The 17,404-nt window shown below is 32.2% G+C and overlaps 3 protein-coding genes across 13 annotated transcripts in view; 1 reads left to right on the forward strand and 2 right to left on the reverse strand.

Moving 5' to 3' along the window:
• Nucleotides 1–1,810, reverse strand: part of LOC116777617 (ras-specific guanine nucleotide-releasing factor RalGPS1-like) — a 22,648-nt gene extending 20,838 nt beyond the window's left edge. For 2 of the 6 annotated variants that reach the window (XM_032671274.2, XM_032671273.2), the window contains exons 1-4: nt 1,651–1,788; nt 1,213–1,564; nt 743–876; nt 73–349 (exon numbers count right to left, since the gene is read on the reverse strand). In XM_032671274.2, coding sequence (XP_032527165.1) covers nt 73–349; nt 743–876; nt 1,213–1,263 — 462 coding nt within the window. In that variant the 5' untranslated portion in view covers nt 1,264–1,564; nt 1,651–1,788. Of the gene's footprint in view, nt 1–72; nt 350–418; nt 547–742; nt 877–1,212; nt 1,589–1,650 lie in introns of those variants that run through there. The other 4 variants (XM_061526291.1, XM_061526289.1, XM_061526290.1 and 1 more) reach the window with 4 other exon arrangements.
• Nucleotides 1,150–14,123, forward strand: LOC116777616 (uncharacterized). 6 transcript variants are annotated; one of them, XM_061526288.1, is made up of 10 exons: nt 1,150–1,274; nt 3,137–3,225; nt 3,311–3,436; nt 3,520–3,725; nt 3,844–4,176; nt 5,821–5,982; nt 7,514–7,771; nt 7,928–8,190; nt 8,349–8,546; nt 8,775–14,123. In XM_061526288.1, exons 4-10 carry the CDS (start codon nt 3,520–3,522, stop codon nt 13,310–13,312), a joined length of 5,958 nt encoding a protein of 1,985 aa, XP_061382272.1. In that variant the 5' UTR covers nt 1,150–1,274; nt 3,137–3,225; nt 3,311–3,436; the 3' UTR covers nt 13,313–14,123. The 6 variants fall into 6 exon arrangements, with proteins under 6 accessions (XP_061382272.1, XP_032527154.2, XP_032527157.2 ...); XM_032671263.2 differs by lacking the exon at nt 1,150–1,274 and adding an exon at nt 2,076–2,118; XM_032671266.2 differs by lacking the exon at nt 1,150–1,274 and adding an exon at nt 2,076–2,118 and having other exon boundaries at nt 7,934–8,190.
• A 2,226-nt stretch (nt 14,124–16,349) lies between these two features.
• Nucleotides 16,350–17,068, reverse strand: LOC116777946 (prefoldin subunit 1). Its single transcript, XM_032671764.2, has one exon. It carries the CDS (start codon nt 16,968–16,970, stop codon nt 16,596–16,598), a length of 375 nt encoding a protein of 124 aa, XP_032527655.1. The 5' UTR covers nt 16,971–17,068; the 3' UTR covers nt 16,350–16,595.
• Between the last annotated feature and the right edge of the window lie 336 nt (nt 17,069–17,404).

Consider the following 17,404-nt stretch of genomic DNA (forward strand, 5'->3'; position numbering starts at 1 on the left):
TAAATTCAGGCCATATAATCATATATTGTTTAGATAATGTATGCATTCTATCTTTCATTTCTATCACCTTACCCTATTAAATCTTTTTGTAAAGGCCACTACATTAGGAGCTACCATTAATTTGTTTAATTTTGTCCATCCACAAGTTGTAAGTTCTTCAGGCTTGATTGATTTAAAACATAACAGGTCCAATAACGACAACTGATTAGCGATATCCTCTGGAGCAATTCTCAATACTGAACATACCATGGTGTCCCATGATTGACTCATTGACGAAGCTGCAGGTAAGCTATTTGTTTTAAATTGGTAAACGGGATCACACTGACGATTTGTTGCACCTTCACCAACACTAAAATTATAAAATTTTGTTTTAAACTTCTGTGAAATTATCTGATGTTTAATCATTTAATATAAAAACCTGATAATATAATCTAAAAGCAATTCATGCAATTTAAAAATTAAATAACATAATAATATTATTGTCATAACACAAAGAGCAAGTTTTATTATGAATTTCATGTATATTTAGAAGTGATAAAAGTAACCATTACTTGGCAAATAGATTTAGTTAACATTGTTGGGAGACATCCAATATAAATTGGCTTTTACAAGTAGTTAGATCCATAATTATATATCAAATGAATTCAAAATATAAAGAATCACTGATCTAATATTCATAGATGATCAGTGTTGGACCTTTTATCATCAAGGAAAATGGTTTTGCACATAAAAATTTACTTACATGTAATTGTAATAACAACACTCATCTTTAATGTAAGATTGATCACTGGCAATTTTATCACAGGCACTTTTCACTGTTTTTGTTTGTTTACAGGATGCCTTATCTTCAAGTTGCCAATTCTCTTCATCCTCATGCTAAGAAATAACATTGAATTAAGAGGAATAGTTGTATGAGAACTATTTGCAACTTATTTTGAAAGTTTCATGAAAAAAAAGCTATGATGAGCATAAAAACACTAAATGAATAATGTTATATCTTACGAAAATTTAAATTTCCAAAAGAAAAATAATAATTAAGACATCTAGGTTCAAAATTTTAGATTATAAGTCATTTGACATATAGAGCTATGGTCACTATACCATTCTCTATTTATTATGGATAAACTGTTATGTAACTAAAATCAATATACAGAACATAATAAATACAGTAGTGAATATGCATCCAGGTAATGTATAGTGAAGGGTCAGTACCTCAACAATTCTAAGCACAGCCAGGCTATCGCTCAGAATATCTCGCGGCATTGCTGTCTAAGGTAATATCGTCCATTCTTCGGAAAACATAAAATTCATTTCATTTTTGTAATTTGCATTATATATCACTTCACTTACACTGCACAATGAAAATTTTTTCGGATAAGCCATACATCGTTATAAGTAATTCCGTTTAACGATAGATATTATTTTAAGATTGTTTATTAAAGAAAAAATCTTTTTTGAAGAGTGTATTCTATAAATTCTTCAGAAGATTGCCGTATTTTTAAAAAAATATAAAACAGTAGACACTGTAATCAAGACTTTTCTTCAACTTATCTTTAAATTACATCTATAAAAAACAAACAAGACTGGTGAAATGAGAATATATTAATATATTAATTTCAAAGTAATTTAATTAACATCAAAATAAATCACCAGATATCAACCGAGTAATAAATCACCATGGCAAATCAAAAAGTACTTTAAAGTAAATGTTTTCTTTGATTAAAATACTTTTAAAAACTATGATTTCTTACACATTGCACTTGATTCTACGATATCCTACAAGTATATGATACAAACATGTATGTACAGTAGACACTTTTTATGTGAGAATAGCAAAGAGATTAGATACTTTTTCGTTCAGAAATGTAGTAAATGAGAGTAAGATAAGATGTTAATAATATAATCTATGAATACTTTTATAAAATAATTATTTAGAAAAAAATTGTTGTTACTTTTTTACTATAATTTCATAATCTTGTTTTGTCTTTCTACAGATTTATAAATTACTACAAATTTAGCAAGCCAAATTCTTCTGCTAGATTTGGAGTTTCAATCTGAACTATTAACATGTAAAGAAAAAGATACATATCATGATCAAAATTAATTTCCCTCAATGGGGTATGTAAATAAAATAAAAATTGATGTTTTCTAATTGTGGATTATCTTTCAATTAAATAAGTTAATTTGTAAATGCATCGTACGCACGTTTTACTTATAATTTTACTTTATTTCAAATGAAACTTGAATTTATATTATACTTCTATTAAAAAAAAAATAGTTCATAGACTTGAAGCTTCTTCTTAACATCTTAGTAATCTTTTTTTTTGCTGAATTTACATATAACGTTTTCTTGTTTTTTGTAATGGTAAAAATGTTTATACAAAACATGCATTTTGACAACTTTTTATAATTATTTTACATTTTTATTCTATATTGTGTTTAGATTTCATATAAATGGTCATTATATTGCTTCTTTAGTTATATGTGCTAAAAGTTTACCAACTATTGCTACCAAATTACCAAAAGGTGAGTGTTAATCAAGCAATACCAAGTCAGTAATAATAAATAAATAAAAGTAATAGTATATTAAAATTTAATTATTTTTTTTAAGCACTATTGAAGATTAAGTGGCTAAAATTGAAATCTATGGTTGAACTAACTTCCGCTTTGAAGTGTTCATTTACATTACTATTTTTTATAAAACCTCTCTATAAGGTTTATTTTTAGAATAAAAAAAGTATTTATATTATTTAACATGATAAATATACGGTTATTTATACAAATACATTAATCATTTTTTAGTTTAGTGTTAAAAATGATTAATGCAGTATTGATGTTGAACGCCTTGCAAACTGTTATGGCGTTTGTGTTCTCATACACAACGCATATAGTGTATTTTTCGTTGAAATAAAATATTCTCGTTTTAATATATCTTGGTTACAGAAGATCAAAATGGGTATTTATTTTTTGTTAATATGTGTATAATTTTATTACAGTGATCCCATTTTAGGTTATGTTACTTAGATTTTTTAGTTATATTAGGTGTGTTTCAGTGAATCAGAAGACCCAGTAGGCGTCTTTATCCAGGACTGTTTCCTTAATTGTGATGTCTGAATGAATTTCTCACGGTTTTTAGATATTCAATCATGGTGGGAAGTGCCCAGCATTGCATACTTTTGTTCCTTATTCAGGACTGCATTCAATCTTTTGGATTTTGACATTGAGGTGAGAATTGATCGCATTTTCATAAAAAATCGTTACTACGCAGACTTTTGTTATTTTTTAAAGTAACATTTTGTTATATCTTTAGGAGTTGGAAGAAGCACTTCTCACAGATGGCACGGAAGAGTCGGCAAGTTCGCTTCTGACGGAACTAATAGTGCGTCTTCTAAACGGTTGTTTAGGTAACAATGACATCTCGGCTTTTAATTTTCAGGTCAATATCTTCATGATATTATGATATTCTACTATCTTTTGTGTATTAAAACAAATTTTACTCATCATAAACTTCCTTTATAGATGTATTTGAGGAGATTATTTCGACAAAAATGTCAAGAAAAAGGAAAATGCAACCCTTTCGATAATGATATTAACTTTCAGTTTTTACCACTGCGAACAAAAGTTGAGATCTTGTATTCATTATGTGATTTTCGGTTGGATGCAGAAGATGTTTATGATTTATTTAGAAATCTTGAAGCTGAAAGCCTAAGAGTTGAACCACTTGGGTAAATTGTTATTTTATGATTCTGATAATTTTGCTATATGAAATATATAACTTAAATACATAAAAACCATTATTGTACATTCTTGAGCCATAATTTCTAATGATATTTCTATTTTCAGTTGGGATGATAATGATTCTGCTTATTGGTACTTTTATGGGACAAGGCTGTATCGAGAAGATATAGTGAAGAAACGAAAACCGAAAAATAAAAAGAAAAAGAAATACGGCAAGAAACGGGGAGTTTTCTATAGACATGACAATCCTAAGAATATTAATTCAAGACGGGTTTGGCAAGTTGTGTGTTTTACTGAAGGTGATTGGACCCAGCTGACAGATAAATTCCGCAGAGCTAATAGCAAAGTTGAACAGGAACTATATCATTCTTTGTCAGAAAATTTCTTGCCTGAAATACCACATCTTTTTCAAGAAAGGGAGCGCTTGCAACGTCAAAGGTAATACTCATGATATACATTTAGGGAGTTATAGAAGTCTTTATACTTTACCTATTAGGATTTTCTTTTTTATAATTTATTATTGAAGAAAGTGAAATAAAACTTAGATTAACTTTTGTGTTTCTATCAAGTGAATTCTTATATTTGTTCCAATTGCTGCGTCACCAAACTTGCGAAGTTAATACTTTTGTGAAAATTAATTATTAATTGTTTTTAATAGACATTGGATTTCAAAAATTTTATTTTAAATTATTTATTCTTTAAGATGTAAAACATATGTTATGTCAACTAAATTAGATTTTTTCTGTATAATGTTGATTAATTCTATTTGGTTCAAATAACTTATTTTCTTTTTTATTACCAGATTCTAAATTTAAGCAAATGTGATTTAAAATTATACAGTGAACTCTAAAACAAACATTTCACAATGGCGAATGAAACCAAGGCAAAATTTTATAACAATTTTTGACTACATTATTCATAGTGTACTTGGGGCTTGCGAATGTTTTAAATTAGTGAATATTGCTGAGAGTATATTATAATGAAATAATATTATCATTAAAATAAAATTTAGTCTTCAAACTGCACTTAAATTGTCAATGTTATGATAATGAAAGAAAAATTTGCTTGTTTGTTTTTGTTAAAGAAAATCATATAAATGAATCAAAATAAATCATATTACGTGTACAATACACAATATTTTTAATAAGTATTAAATACTGTCCAAAATATAGCTTGTGTTTGAAGAACTTTCATTGTTTCCACAATAGGAATCATTTGCACCAATTTCAGCTATAAACATGGTTTGTAATTATTAATTTTCACCTAAAAAATCTACCAAAATTCAAAAATTTGGCAAATACTGTTGATTGTTCCTATTCATCGTAGAATATCAATTTCAGTCTTTGGGACATGAAAATTTGAATATTGCCCAGCATTGTTATTTCTGCTACCTGTTAATTTAACCAATTGTTTTCTATTAATGTATTGTACCGCACTATGCATTATATTGTGATATTGCACTTATAGCATTGCCTTGTCGATATTCCACAAACAATATTTAATGCTCTTCTGGTTCATTGTCTTTATAAAATTTTGTAAAATACCTTACGCCCTAATTGTCATTTATCTATTATATGGCCAAGTGTCTTGCTATTTATTAACCAGTCATTGCCCAAAAAATATGTAACATAATTTTGAAAAAGAGCTGATACTCATATACTGCTGGACAGATATTAACGAACATTGCTAAGAACTATATTAAGAAAACTAAGTTTCTAAAAAAAAAATTGCATCGATCGATTTCTTTTGAGAGTTACTATGCAACAGATAGACACACACACACACAGACACACACACAGACAGATAGCCATCGACGTCAAACTTATGTATATCGTTTTTGAGTCGGAAGTTTAAAATGATTAGTCTCCAAATAGAGGAATAAACTACAAAAGAATGTAATTTTTTATAAATTAATCCTATGTGATAAATGGCTTTGCGCGCATTGAGAATTGAGATAACCGTAAGTAAATGTTGCAGCTTCATTTGCTTAAATGTTATTTATTATATCAATGTGGAATGTATATTAAAAATTTTAATATGAAATGATTTTTCCTGTTTTAATATATTTATTTGTGTTATTAGGGTGCTAGAGCTAGTGCCACGCCGCACATCCAGCCGCGTTCTGCAAAAGATCAAACAGAAGGAAGAGGAAACCAAGAACTTGTATGATTCCAAGAAGGAAGCCAACAAGAAATCTACTTCTGCCGCCCGCGAACACAGGGCCCGGCGCAGAAACCAATTAAGGTAAATTGAATTTCACACCCATCAGTACAGCGGTTTTAGTTCCATATATTTTTAATTTCAATACTTTTTAATTAAAATAAAGGGTCAAATAATTGTCTATTACTATTTCATGAAAAGTTGTGAGACTTAGGTCATTCAAGAAATAAAGGATGTTTTTTTATGATGTTTGCCACAGAATAATATCACTACACAAATATAAAAAATGCCAAATATTTTAAATAATCCTGAATAAATATAAAGAGAAGGGGTTTTTTATAAAACAAACATTCCTAACCTGATGAAGTCAGTTTATTCATTATAATTTTTAATTTGTACGTATTTTTTAAACGTCTCTATTCTATCTCGCCTCGCTAGTTAATCAACGGTCATCATGATTTAATTTGACAAAGTCATTAACTTTGATGGTGATGACTGTGTTTTTGTTTGATTTTTTGAAGTACTCATATCGTAATATGCTCCCATGATTGAAATACAAAACCAGCTGGTGGAAAGTATTGTTATATAGCTTAAGTGGTCTATTTAGTCTTCACGATCGGTTTTTATTGAAACCGACCGCGTGTGTCAAAAGGTAAATAGTTTGGTTGTCATTGGCAATATTAAAACTAACATTTCCCCGCGACCTTGCTCGTCTATTTGACTCGTGTGTAATTTAAAGTAAAACGTTTTGTATCGATTAATTTCAATGAAATATTACTAACATTCTAGAGTGACTCGATACGTAAAGTATTTTTTTGCTTTCTTCATTCTTTGATATAAATACGCGAATATGAAACTACACCCCGTTTTAAGAGGATTGCGCACGGGTGAAAATGGAATTTAATGCAGACAAAGTTTGTATGGACTAGAAAAGTGAATTTTTTTTTAATATAAATTGTATTGGAAATGCATAAAATTAATTACACACACTACTTTGCTTTCAGAAATCCGAAATATGTCAGATTGTGAATTTGGGTATTGTATCTAAATGTCAAATATAAAGACATTTCTATTCAGATATTGAACTGAAATAAAATAATTAATACATCATGGTCCAATATTGACTGTTTGTCATTGTGTTGCCTTTATAACCACAGACATATATACGTACAAAAAGTTTTTCTGTGTAATAGGTGACCAATGTTTTTCTTTTTAGGGCGTCAATGAGTAACTTATGAACTACCAAAACACAAAAGTCAGTGTTAAACATATAACATTACAAGTAAAGTAAAGACTTAGTACATTTAACTCTTATAATCTTAGAAGTCATATAATAAAAATCAAATAAGACTTAGACTTAACATCCTAAACGTTCTTACTAACCACAATTAGCGGTTTTGTATTTGCAATAATTAATATCTTCTGAATTAAAAAATGAGTAATCTTTGCAAAATTAAAATTTTAATGGCATCAATTTTGTGAAGTCTACAATAAAATGTATGTAGGTGTTGAATTTAATGACGAAATTTTAATTTACTTCATGAATTGTTAATATTTTTTTGTTGTCTCGCTGACTATGTTAGACTAAAATTAATAATGAAAATTGTTCTTCTAGATCCAAGTCGTCATCATCGGACTCATCGGACAGTTCTGCCGAACGAGAAGTGATGCCTCAAAAGAATTCAAAGCAGCCGAAGGCGAAAAAGTCAAAAAACTCCTCGGCCACCCAAAAAGGGGAACCGCCACCAGAGCCTGTTGTGAGGACAGGAAGGAAGACAAATAACTCACTCTCGGCTGCCACCGGACAGATCGTTATACCGGACAATGATGAACCCGTCAATAGCACGCGGAAGAAACTCAAGACATCACAAATGTAATAAACATTGGAAAATTTACCATTTACATTATAATTAAGTTACATTTAATATTTGTTTATTACAAAGACTTAGAGATGTATAAAAAATGAACAATTTCGATAGCATAGATAATCGTGGTTTTAGTATTTCCCATGCCAATGTATACGACATAGTTTCAGTCAAACTGACGAGGATGTGCAAACTGACATGTACAAAGTGCTGGAACAGCTTACGTCACACGATGACGCCTGGCCATTCATGGACCCGGTGGAGGAGGAATATGCACCCAATTACTACGCCGTGATTCGGCGCCCAATGGATCTCCGTAAGATGGAAGAACGCCTCGACAACGGATATTACACTGATTTTTCAATGTTTAAAGCGGATTTTAAACTCATTGTGAATAACTGCCGGCTATATAATGGCCAGGATAACGGTAAGACTATGAAGTGTTCTCTTTATGTCTCCCATACACACAATAATACTTTGGAAAGATTCATTCAAACCAATGAGATCTATCTTTTATAGGTTTCCATGATTCTATTTCTATACTAGATTGATAAGATGTTATAATAGAACATTTTATAATTTCAGAGTATACGACTATGGTAGACAACTTGCAGGTTGCTTTTGATAAATTAACAGAGAAGTATATACATCGAGTTTCCTCGTCTGACGAAGAAATAGCCGTGGAGTACCAACTACCCACGCCGTCCAGGAAACATAAAATAAAAATGAGTGAATCTCCATCACGACAAAAGAGAAAGAAACGCAAATCCAACTCTGATTCAGGTGAATATAATGATCGCTATTGTTTTTTGGCGTATTTGGTTTTGGTAATTTAAACTAATGCTTATTTTTTGTTTAAATCATATAAAATATTTTTTTATTTAAGGAAGTTTTGATAACTCGTTCTTTTCTCTAGAGAAGGGTAAAGGATATTAACAATGCAAACATTTCCTTTAATATCAGAAGTGAAAATAAATCAGTTTTTAAAGACATAAAAAAAAATTGTTATAGGAGATCCAAAGTCAAACACCTCGGAACAAAAGCGAGATGAAGAAGATGATAAAGAAGTTGCACCCAAGGCTAAAGCCCAATCGTCTCGATCAAAACGAGACCAAGAAGATCAATCTAAACCTGAATTAGAAAAGACACAAATTGAACCAGCGGTTAAGAAAAATAAAGAATCTCACAAGAACAAACATGATAAGAAAAAACGCAAAGGCCACCATCGTCACGGGAAACATCACAAGAAGAATTCACATAAATCTAGCCATGATTCAAAACGACACAGCAAGAAGCAGAAGCATGGTAAGACCAAGAAATCAAAACAAAAGAAGAAGAAGAACAGACACCACGATGTCGAAGCGCCGGAAGCATTAAATCGCAGCGCATCTCAAGAGTCGCTGGAAAGTTCAACCCGCAGCCGTAGTGCTAGCCCACTACCTTCTATACATACCCCGTCCCCGTCACCCACCGAACTCGACAAAGCCGAGACAAGTACCGTCAGACGTGTCACGGAAAAATTCACTAACGCAGACTTTTTGAGAGATAAATATGACAACATTAAAGAAAGGAGGAGACATGCAGCTCGAGACGCTTGGGAATCTCTGTTTGATTTTAAGGAAAAATCTGATCTGGATAAACCAACTGTGCAAGTATCAGAAAAAGAAAAAAATCAAAAATTAAGGGAAACCATAGAAAGATTGAAAGCCAGCAATGAAAAGTACAAAGATACGTCTCTTTTCAATTGCCTGTTCAGCCCTCGAAATTCTGGAGAAAGACTAAGGAGATTACATAGGGAAGCTAAACTAGCAGAAGCCTCCAAGGCTCAAGCTTCAGGTCATACTCCATCTTCTGATGACGATGATGACGACGATGACGACGATGACGATGACGACGATGACGATGACGACGATGACGATGATGACGATGAAGATGAGAATGAAGAGGAAAACGTGGCCAATGACGAGGAAGACTCCTCAGAGGATGAAGCCGTTATGCCCGTTAAAGAGCCCCAGGTAAAAAAAGGTAAAAAAAGTACTGCGAAAAATGCTTGTGCCTCAGAGGCATTGGAACAAGCTGTTAAAGACATAAGCAAATGGCTTGATGATGCTCCCAAGGCATCGACAACTAGCTCACCAAGTGACAGTCCAGCCCAAACAATCTCAACTGAAGATCAAGAAAATAGTCGTATAGATGACGAGTCCTCGCAAGGGGAGAAGCCAGCTAATTCTCGAAAGGAGACGTCACGAAAACGTCCGTCTTCACGAGAACCAAAAGCTGTAAAAAGGAGAGAGGTACAGAGGACAATAGACAGGTTACAACCTGGAAAAAGCAAGGGCAATCTACTTACTAACAGTAACAAAAATAATGAGAAAGCTGAAGATATAACTCCATCGGGCCAGCTCAATAAGACTCGAGATTCAACTAAAGTTGAAGAAAGTAGTCCCAAACTTAGTTTAGGGTCTGTTTTACCGACTGTTGAATTTGCACTTGGAAACGATCATAATTTAATTAAGGATAAAACGGAAACTGTACTCCCAAAAGAATCCAAAGATATTGAGGAACCTAAGAAGGAAATTAAGAACATTGAAGAGCAAGTGGAGAAAAAATCTGAACAAAAAGAAGAGACTCCTACTAAAAAAGATGCTGAGGTAGAGACAGAACCTCTACCTATTATGAAACCAAGCCAAGAGAAGGCAACACCTAACTTAAGTGCGTGGTTTAAGGCATTTGGTGCCCCTAAAACTATAACTTCAACTACGGCATCAAATAATATAAAAAAGAAAAATGAAGAAACTGATACTGATGAAAAACCGACTGAGAATACTAATAATGAAAATAAGATAAGTCCGAAAAAACTTACCACTAAATATGATGCTTCAACGAATCCTAATTCACCCAACCCTGAAGGGGGTGATAGCCCTCTACCAAATGTGTCAGCAACCCCTCGTCAGAGGAGGACTAGTACTGGTAGTACCATCTCGGAACGCTCATCGTTCAGTCAAGATCTAGACTCTCCTAGACATCAAATGGCTCATACGTCACCTCTCTTACAATCACCGGCATCCCCAAGAACCGATGACTTCCAAAAAATAACATATCCTATAATCAATGGTACGGTACGAGCTGGATTTTATCAAGATACCACTTCACTGAAAAGTAGTCCAGAGAAGAGCTGCAGTCCACGTGATGCACCGCAATCGCCATACTCTCCATATTCACAACATGTCTATGCATCTAACAGTAACTCTTCTACTCCAAATTATTTTGTGGACCATAATAAAAGTCCATTGCCTACATATGGACAGAACGCCCCTCCTTACTATGACACCTCCAAGGCGCCTGTTGTAAGCAAGCCCCCGAGAGTACACGATGATTACACAGCTCTCGGTCCAGATTCTTTTCAGCAAAATACCTATAATGGCCCGTTCTCTCCCACGCCTTCACCGTTTCCACCTACACAATCGACTTATTCCCAGCCACAAGTATCACCACAACCAACGCTGCCCATGACGCAACCCGTAAATGATGTTCAGTTACTATCAGATACCAAGGCCACTTTATTCCCAGTTAAGAAAAGAACGTATAATGAACCAGAAAACTCTATGTCGCCGAAAATGCCCGATAAAGAAGTAGTGCAGTCGGTACCAGTTAAAAATGATTACTCGAAAATAACACAGAGTATTCACACAACTCTATCATTGGTTTCTACACCTATTGAGGATATTCCAGTGACTAATAACAAAAACAAGACTCTGGATTACTCGGAACGGAATGTAACAGACGACAGGGATCATATTACATTCGAAACTCATGATTTGGCGCTCAATCAGAAAAAAGAAATTATTAATGTGGACCTCACTAAACCTGTCCATACCGTAAAGAAAGATAATATTGACATGATTAATATGGGTTACATGAACTTGGTTGAGGATAGAAAGTTAAATCAGTCACCTGATGTGGAATTTGTGGGTGAAACAAAATGTAATGTAACAACACAACAAAAGGGATATGAAATTGAGGCTATCGCTATCAATCTCGGAATGAATAATCAACAGTTACCTAAATCGGTTGCTAAACCTATGTTTCCCATGGGCGTTACTAACATTCCTCCTGCACATATCCATGAGAGACCACAAACCGATATGCATTTGAATCAAACCATACCTCTTGCTCATCATAATCAATACGATGCTCTACCCACTGGGCAAACAAACAACTTCTCCTTAAACGATATTGAATTAGCAAATAAAAAACTATATGCTTGCAGCAATACGCCAACACCAACTGCGCTCGATTACGGCAATTGGAAAATGAATCAAATAAGAAAACCTGAACTAATGCCCTCTGATTATTCCACTAATAGTTATCCGACGGCGAATGGTGATAAATTGAAGGCGGTTGAAACAGCTTCTCCGGCTGCCATCAATTATAATAAGAACTTTCAACACCAGCAATATAATAACTACAACAACGTCCCTCGTTCAAGCTTACCAAGACCTCAAGAAGCACATCAAAATATTTCTACTGAATTAATAATACCCAATCCAAGAAGCCATCTAAAGGTTGATTCGAGTAATACAGCTACAACCACCAGCGACAACAATACTTTGTCCAAGACCATGGAACAACATGCAAAGCCTCAGAAATCTGAAAAACATATCCAAAATCATCCACTAGTGTCATCTATACCTTACAAGACACCATATACTGCTCATTCAACAATACCTTTGGATACATTGCGTAATTTGCCAAATATGTCTCAAATGCTGGAAAGATATACGAATGACGAAAGATATTTAGCTAGTTTCGCGAACAGTACATCAACATTGTACCATGACAAGACGTTCCAAATGGCTCAAATGTTTAATAAAACAATGGCTTCAGATGCTCATCCATCGAGCACACCCATCAGCATCTACTCCCAGCCACCAATACCCGTTGTAAACAAAGACAATGGTATCTACAAAAGTAGCACCACCATGGCAAGCCCACAGACAGATACTAAAAAGAAGAGAAAAAGGTCCTCGGATTCAAAGCTGCCTTCACCGCAGATTGGACTTTCATATCATCCTACTTCCAGTAGTGATGTACTAACATCCGTGAAATCGAACATGATGCCATTCAATTTCGGTACCGGCACCAATATGACCTTGAGTAGTATGTATGGTGATAACGGTGGATTTTCTATAGAAGGATTCAGAAACAGCACGAATCAATTAATGGCTGCCAACTATGTGGCGGCGGCTGTCGCCCACCAACACAGAACCAATGATACGAACGCTGAAAAGCTAGTGAAGCCAGCTCACCAGAATTCTAATCATACCAGCTCATATCCCTTTATAGGTCATGCACAGGTCCGTAGCGCGTACCCGTTCGTCGGTTCTGAGCAATCGTCGCCGCTCTACCAGCAGTATCTGGCGCGATACCAGGAAGAGCTCCAACGTCAGACGGGAGCACAGATCATGAGCCTCTACCCTGCTGCGTACACCGCGCCACTCAGCGTGCGGCAACCCTACGATGCGATCAACAGACCATCTTGGCTGTAAAACCACCAACACATCTATAGGATGTTAAGTTACGTCTACTACCGATGTAACAACCGTTAGAGGAAAATTTATGTTGTTTGTAGAATTATAGCATTGATGTCAAAATATTTATCCATATTCATATTAATAATTAATGGCAATCTTTGCCTCAAGCATGACAAATTTAATGTTTAAAATACATAATTGTTGTTTTTCTTGCATAATAATAATAATAATTACGAATCTTAGCCTGCGAAGACAGAGCGTATAATTACTTGTGTTGACTCATGAATGTTATTAGTTGTTAGAAAAATATAAATGTATCTTTCCTTTCCTGTCTCTACTAATTCATAGAATTTTTGTGAAAAAAAGTTGAATTTTAAAAATCACAGTACTAATCACTAGTATAGACACTCTATTTGTAATATTTTTTGTATATATATTTTAATGCGACGTAACAAGTTTATTTTTAACAATTTTTTTTTTGTTTTATAATAATTTGGCAAACTTTATAATAATTTACTTATAATTTTGCAAAATTGCAAGTCCCTTAAGCCTTATATTACGACGGGTTAATGCTTATTAAGGTCACAGATATAATTGTACTGTTATTTTAGAATTAGAATTTTATGTTATAATTTCATACATTATGTTGTTGTGTAAATACTTTAAATCTTGTTTTAAATCAATGATTTATTAGCGTTCTTTTAAGTACTTTTGCTGAATACATATGTTTAATTCTATAGTAGTATTAAGAGATTCATATTGTAAGAATATTATTGAAAATGACTCTTTATGTGTAAAAAAATGAAAATAAAGATTTTCAAAAATATCTCCTCCCTAAATTTATTTGAAAATAGTTTGCGTAGAATAAATGTTGGAACCAAAAATATTCACATCATCCATATAGGCGTAAAATTGTGCTTCATTGAGATAAAAAAAATAATGTTCAACGACCTTTTTTGTGTTTGCGCGTTATCATTCAGGTAATAGATATTAGCATTCTACTACCTGGAATTGAAACTAATAGAGACATTGACTTAAAGATAAAAACATTTTTTTTGGTAAAATATAATGTTATCACTTTTTATTACTCTATATAGCCAACTATTATCATCATCCAAACGGTAGTTCGGCACCCGCCAATTCTCCTGGTAACCAGTCAAAACCACAGAACTAAGCTCCTTATTCGTTACAAAAAAAAAAAACAAGCCCTATCCTGGGTTTGACCATGATTATGTTGGACTTATAATTTCATGTACTAAATCTATCCAGTTTCATGGAATAGACTATGATAGAAAACAAGTCTATTCCTTTTGTCAATGATAAGTCACAGATTTTATATTAGTATAAACTAGTCTCAAGTAGGAAATTCATTCTCAGAAAACAATACTATTGTCCTTTAAAAAAATATATAATGAATAGGTATCAACATTCAATGCTTTGGGTAATTAAAGTTTTTGTCATGTATTCATTAAAGCTAATGGAAATGTTATTGCAAGATAATAATAATGTTAGAGCTCGAATTGAAAGTAGGATTGAAACTATAGGTAGTAGAGCCTAACTGCGGTCATAAGACAACTCGAACATGGGCTGGCTCGATCGGGGAAGTACTACCCTCTCACAGAAGATCAGCTTGAAGTAGGCTTTAATGGCTGCGTTTCGTCCGATGAGTGAGATAACCGATTTCCCTTTTCTACCCTTTCCTCTTCTTCTTTCATAGACAAAGTCGGCCACACTTCAGCAACATCCCTTATGTCATGTCAGACAGACAAAAAAAAACCCAAACAGAGTACGATTTGTAATTAAAAATATAAACGATATTTTTCATCAATAAATTTTACTATTTATTATAAAAATCAAGAATAATTTCTATTACTTCAGAAAAGTATGATTGTTGGATCAGCACAGAGGAGATAGTTCTTGATCAGTGGCATAAATTACAAGGCATTGAATAGTATTTAATGGTATACAAAAACTAAAATATATGAAGAGGCAAACCTGTATCCTTTAAAAGGCATTCTAACTGTTCTGCAGGTTTACTAAAAGTTTGTATTATCGTCACATGATATGGATGGTATTCAAATTTCTATTCCTTATATCTTTACACATGAAAGTATCAACACAGGATTATTTATAAATGAAAAACTTCAGACTCTCCATATATAGTGTGGCAATTCTAACTTGTGATAATGGTACAGATCTCTTTTTTTCAGCAAATTAGTGTGAGATTTATTTAATTATATTTACCATTTAAAATTTTCTCAACATTGTAACAAAGGTTTTGGACATAATATAAATAATTAAAATCATAAAATTATTAACTAAAAGTCGAATCAAAATTTTGTTCTTTATATTTTAATATGATATATTAATATATTATAATGAATGTACCATTTAAAAAATATATTTATTGTTGCTGCCTAGTGTAGTGTTATAGTGGTATATCTTATTGAATTGTAGGTTAAAGAAGTTATTGTTACTAGTTTTTAAAAAGAAAAGAAATATTATAGCCAATTTCGGAATATCATACTTTCTAAAATGTGATTATATCTATTAAACACTTCAATTCACATTAACCAAAAGCTATAGACATATTACACAAGAAAAAAATCTTTACTACAACAAAATCTAGATAGATGCATTTTTTAATAACTGATTTAACTCTATGTTCATGCTGTTTTTGTGATTGAATATGATAAATTTATAATAAAAAATGGGATGTACAAATTAAACAACATAATTAAATATAATTCTGTTTATGAAGCAATTAACAATAAAGATTGAAATATGGGCCTTACAAAAATCTTTCTGGCCGGGTTCACATTAATGTAAAAATATGACATGACATGTTATAATAGGCACATTGTATATAATATTCTATTGTTTTAGAGTTTGTATTGTACTATAAGTGGTTAATTAGGCACTATATCATATAATTATAATAATGTGCTAACTTTTATTACAACAATAGAACATATAAAATTTTTTACTATTAATAAATACAATTTAATACAAGAGTTAACAATGTATTGCTGTGACTACCTGTAGTGAGCCATATAGTGATGTCTTAAATAGCCTAACAATATAAGGAGATAAATGATGTATAACAATGTAATGTAACAAAATACTACACTGTAATATGAGTTTCCTAAAATATTTTTTTACGTTTTTTTATATTTTTTATTTAAGCAAATTTCAAATAATTATTGTTTGAAAACCTACATAGACAAAATTGGAAGTGTTAGCATAATATGGAAAACATTAAGTTGTAAAGAGAAACTTAATAAACGTATTAGGTGGTCTAATCACCCTGTTCCTTCCGTTGTTGCACCATCTCCCTAATGTTGTCTTCACTTTCTTGGAGATTCATTTCTAAAAACTGTTTACTTTCTACTAATTCGTCTGTACGAACCGATAATACTGCTATTCTGTTCTCAAGGTTCTGTTTTATTTCTTTCAAATCAGTTAAAAGGAACATTCTCCCCACAGACTCATAAGTTTTTGTTTCAGGTGGTAAAGTACTTATTTCTTGTTGAGTAACATCTGCGTGATGTAAAACTCTCTTCATTACACCAATTTGGACATCAATCATTTGGATTTTTTTGCTTGTCTCGACCATTTTCACTTGTAATTCTAAAAAAGCCTTCTTTAATTCTAAATCTATTGGTTTCGTCATCTTTGAAATTTTTAACTTTTAGATTGTATAAAAAGATTTTAAATGCAAGGCAACTTTTTCATAGGTTATGACTTATACGGTATCTACAGATTATATTTTCAAAATGTATAATTTATAAACTCACGGAAGATTTGTCTGTGGAATCGTTTACTAAAATTGAATTAATGAATTTGAATCTTTAATACAAAAAAAATGTGAATCTTTAGTACAAATTATCTAAATAAAAAATTCTCTTTCGCCAGACGTCAACACTGTTTAAATAATAATATTATTATAATATGTTACTGTACCACATGTTTATAAATGAAATTGTAATCATCAATGTTTTGATAAGAAGCGTAAGTAATGTAATAACAAATTAATAATATCTATAAAGGGTTATTTTACTTTAAGTAAATGATATCACACACTAACAAGTAATGAAGGTACATGTA

The sequence above is a fragment of the Danaus plexippus genome, chromosome Z (assembly GCF_018135715.1).
Source record: "Danaus plexippus chromosome Z, MEX_DaPlex, whole genome shotgun sequence".
Taxonomy (NCBI): domain Eukaryota; kingdom Metazoa; phylum Arthropoda; class Insecta; order Lepidoptera; family Nymphalidae; genus Danaus; species Danaus plexippus.

Coding starts and splice junctions, on each gene's coding strand:
- LOC116777616 (XM_032671263.2), top strand. CDS start 2,091: ATGATCAAAATTAATTTCCCTCAATGGG. Junction 2,119..3,136: donor AATTAATTTCCCTCAATGGG/GTATGTAAATAA, acceptor CACGGTTTTTAG/ATATTCAATCATGGTGGGAA. Junction 8,547..8,774: donor CAAATCCAACTCTGATTCAG/GTGAATATAATG, acceptor AAATTGTTATAG/GAGATCCAAAGTCAAACACC.
- LOC116777946 (XM_032671764.2), bottom strand. CDS start 16,970: ATGACGAAACCAATAGATTTAGAATTAAAGAAGGCTTTTTTAGAATTA.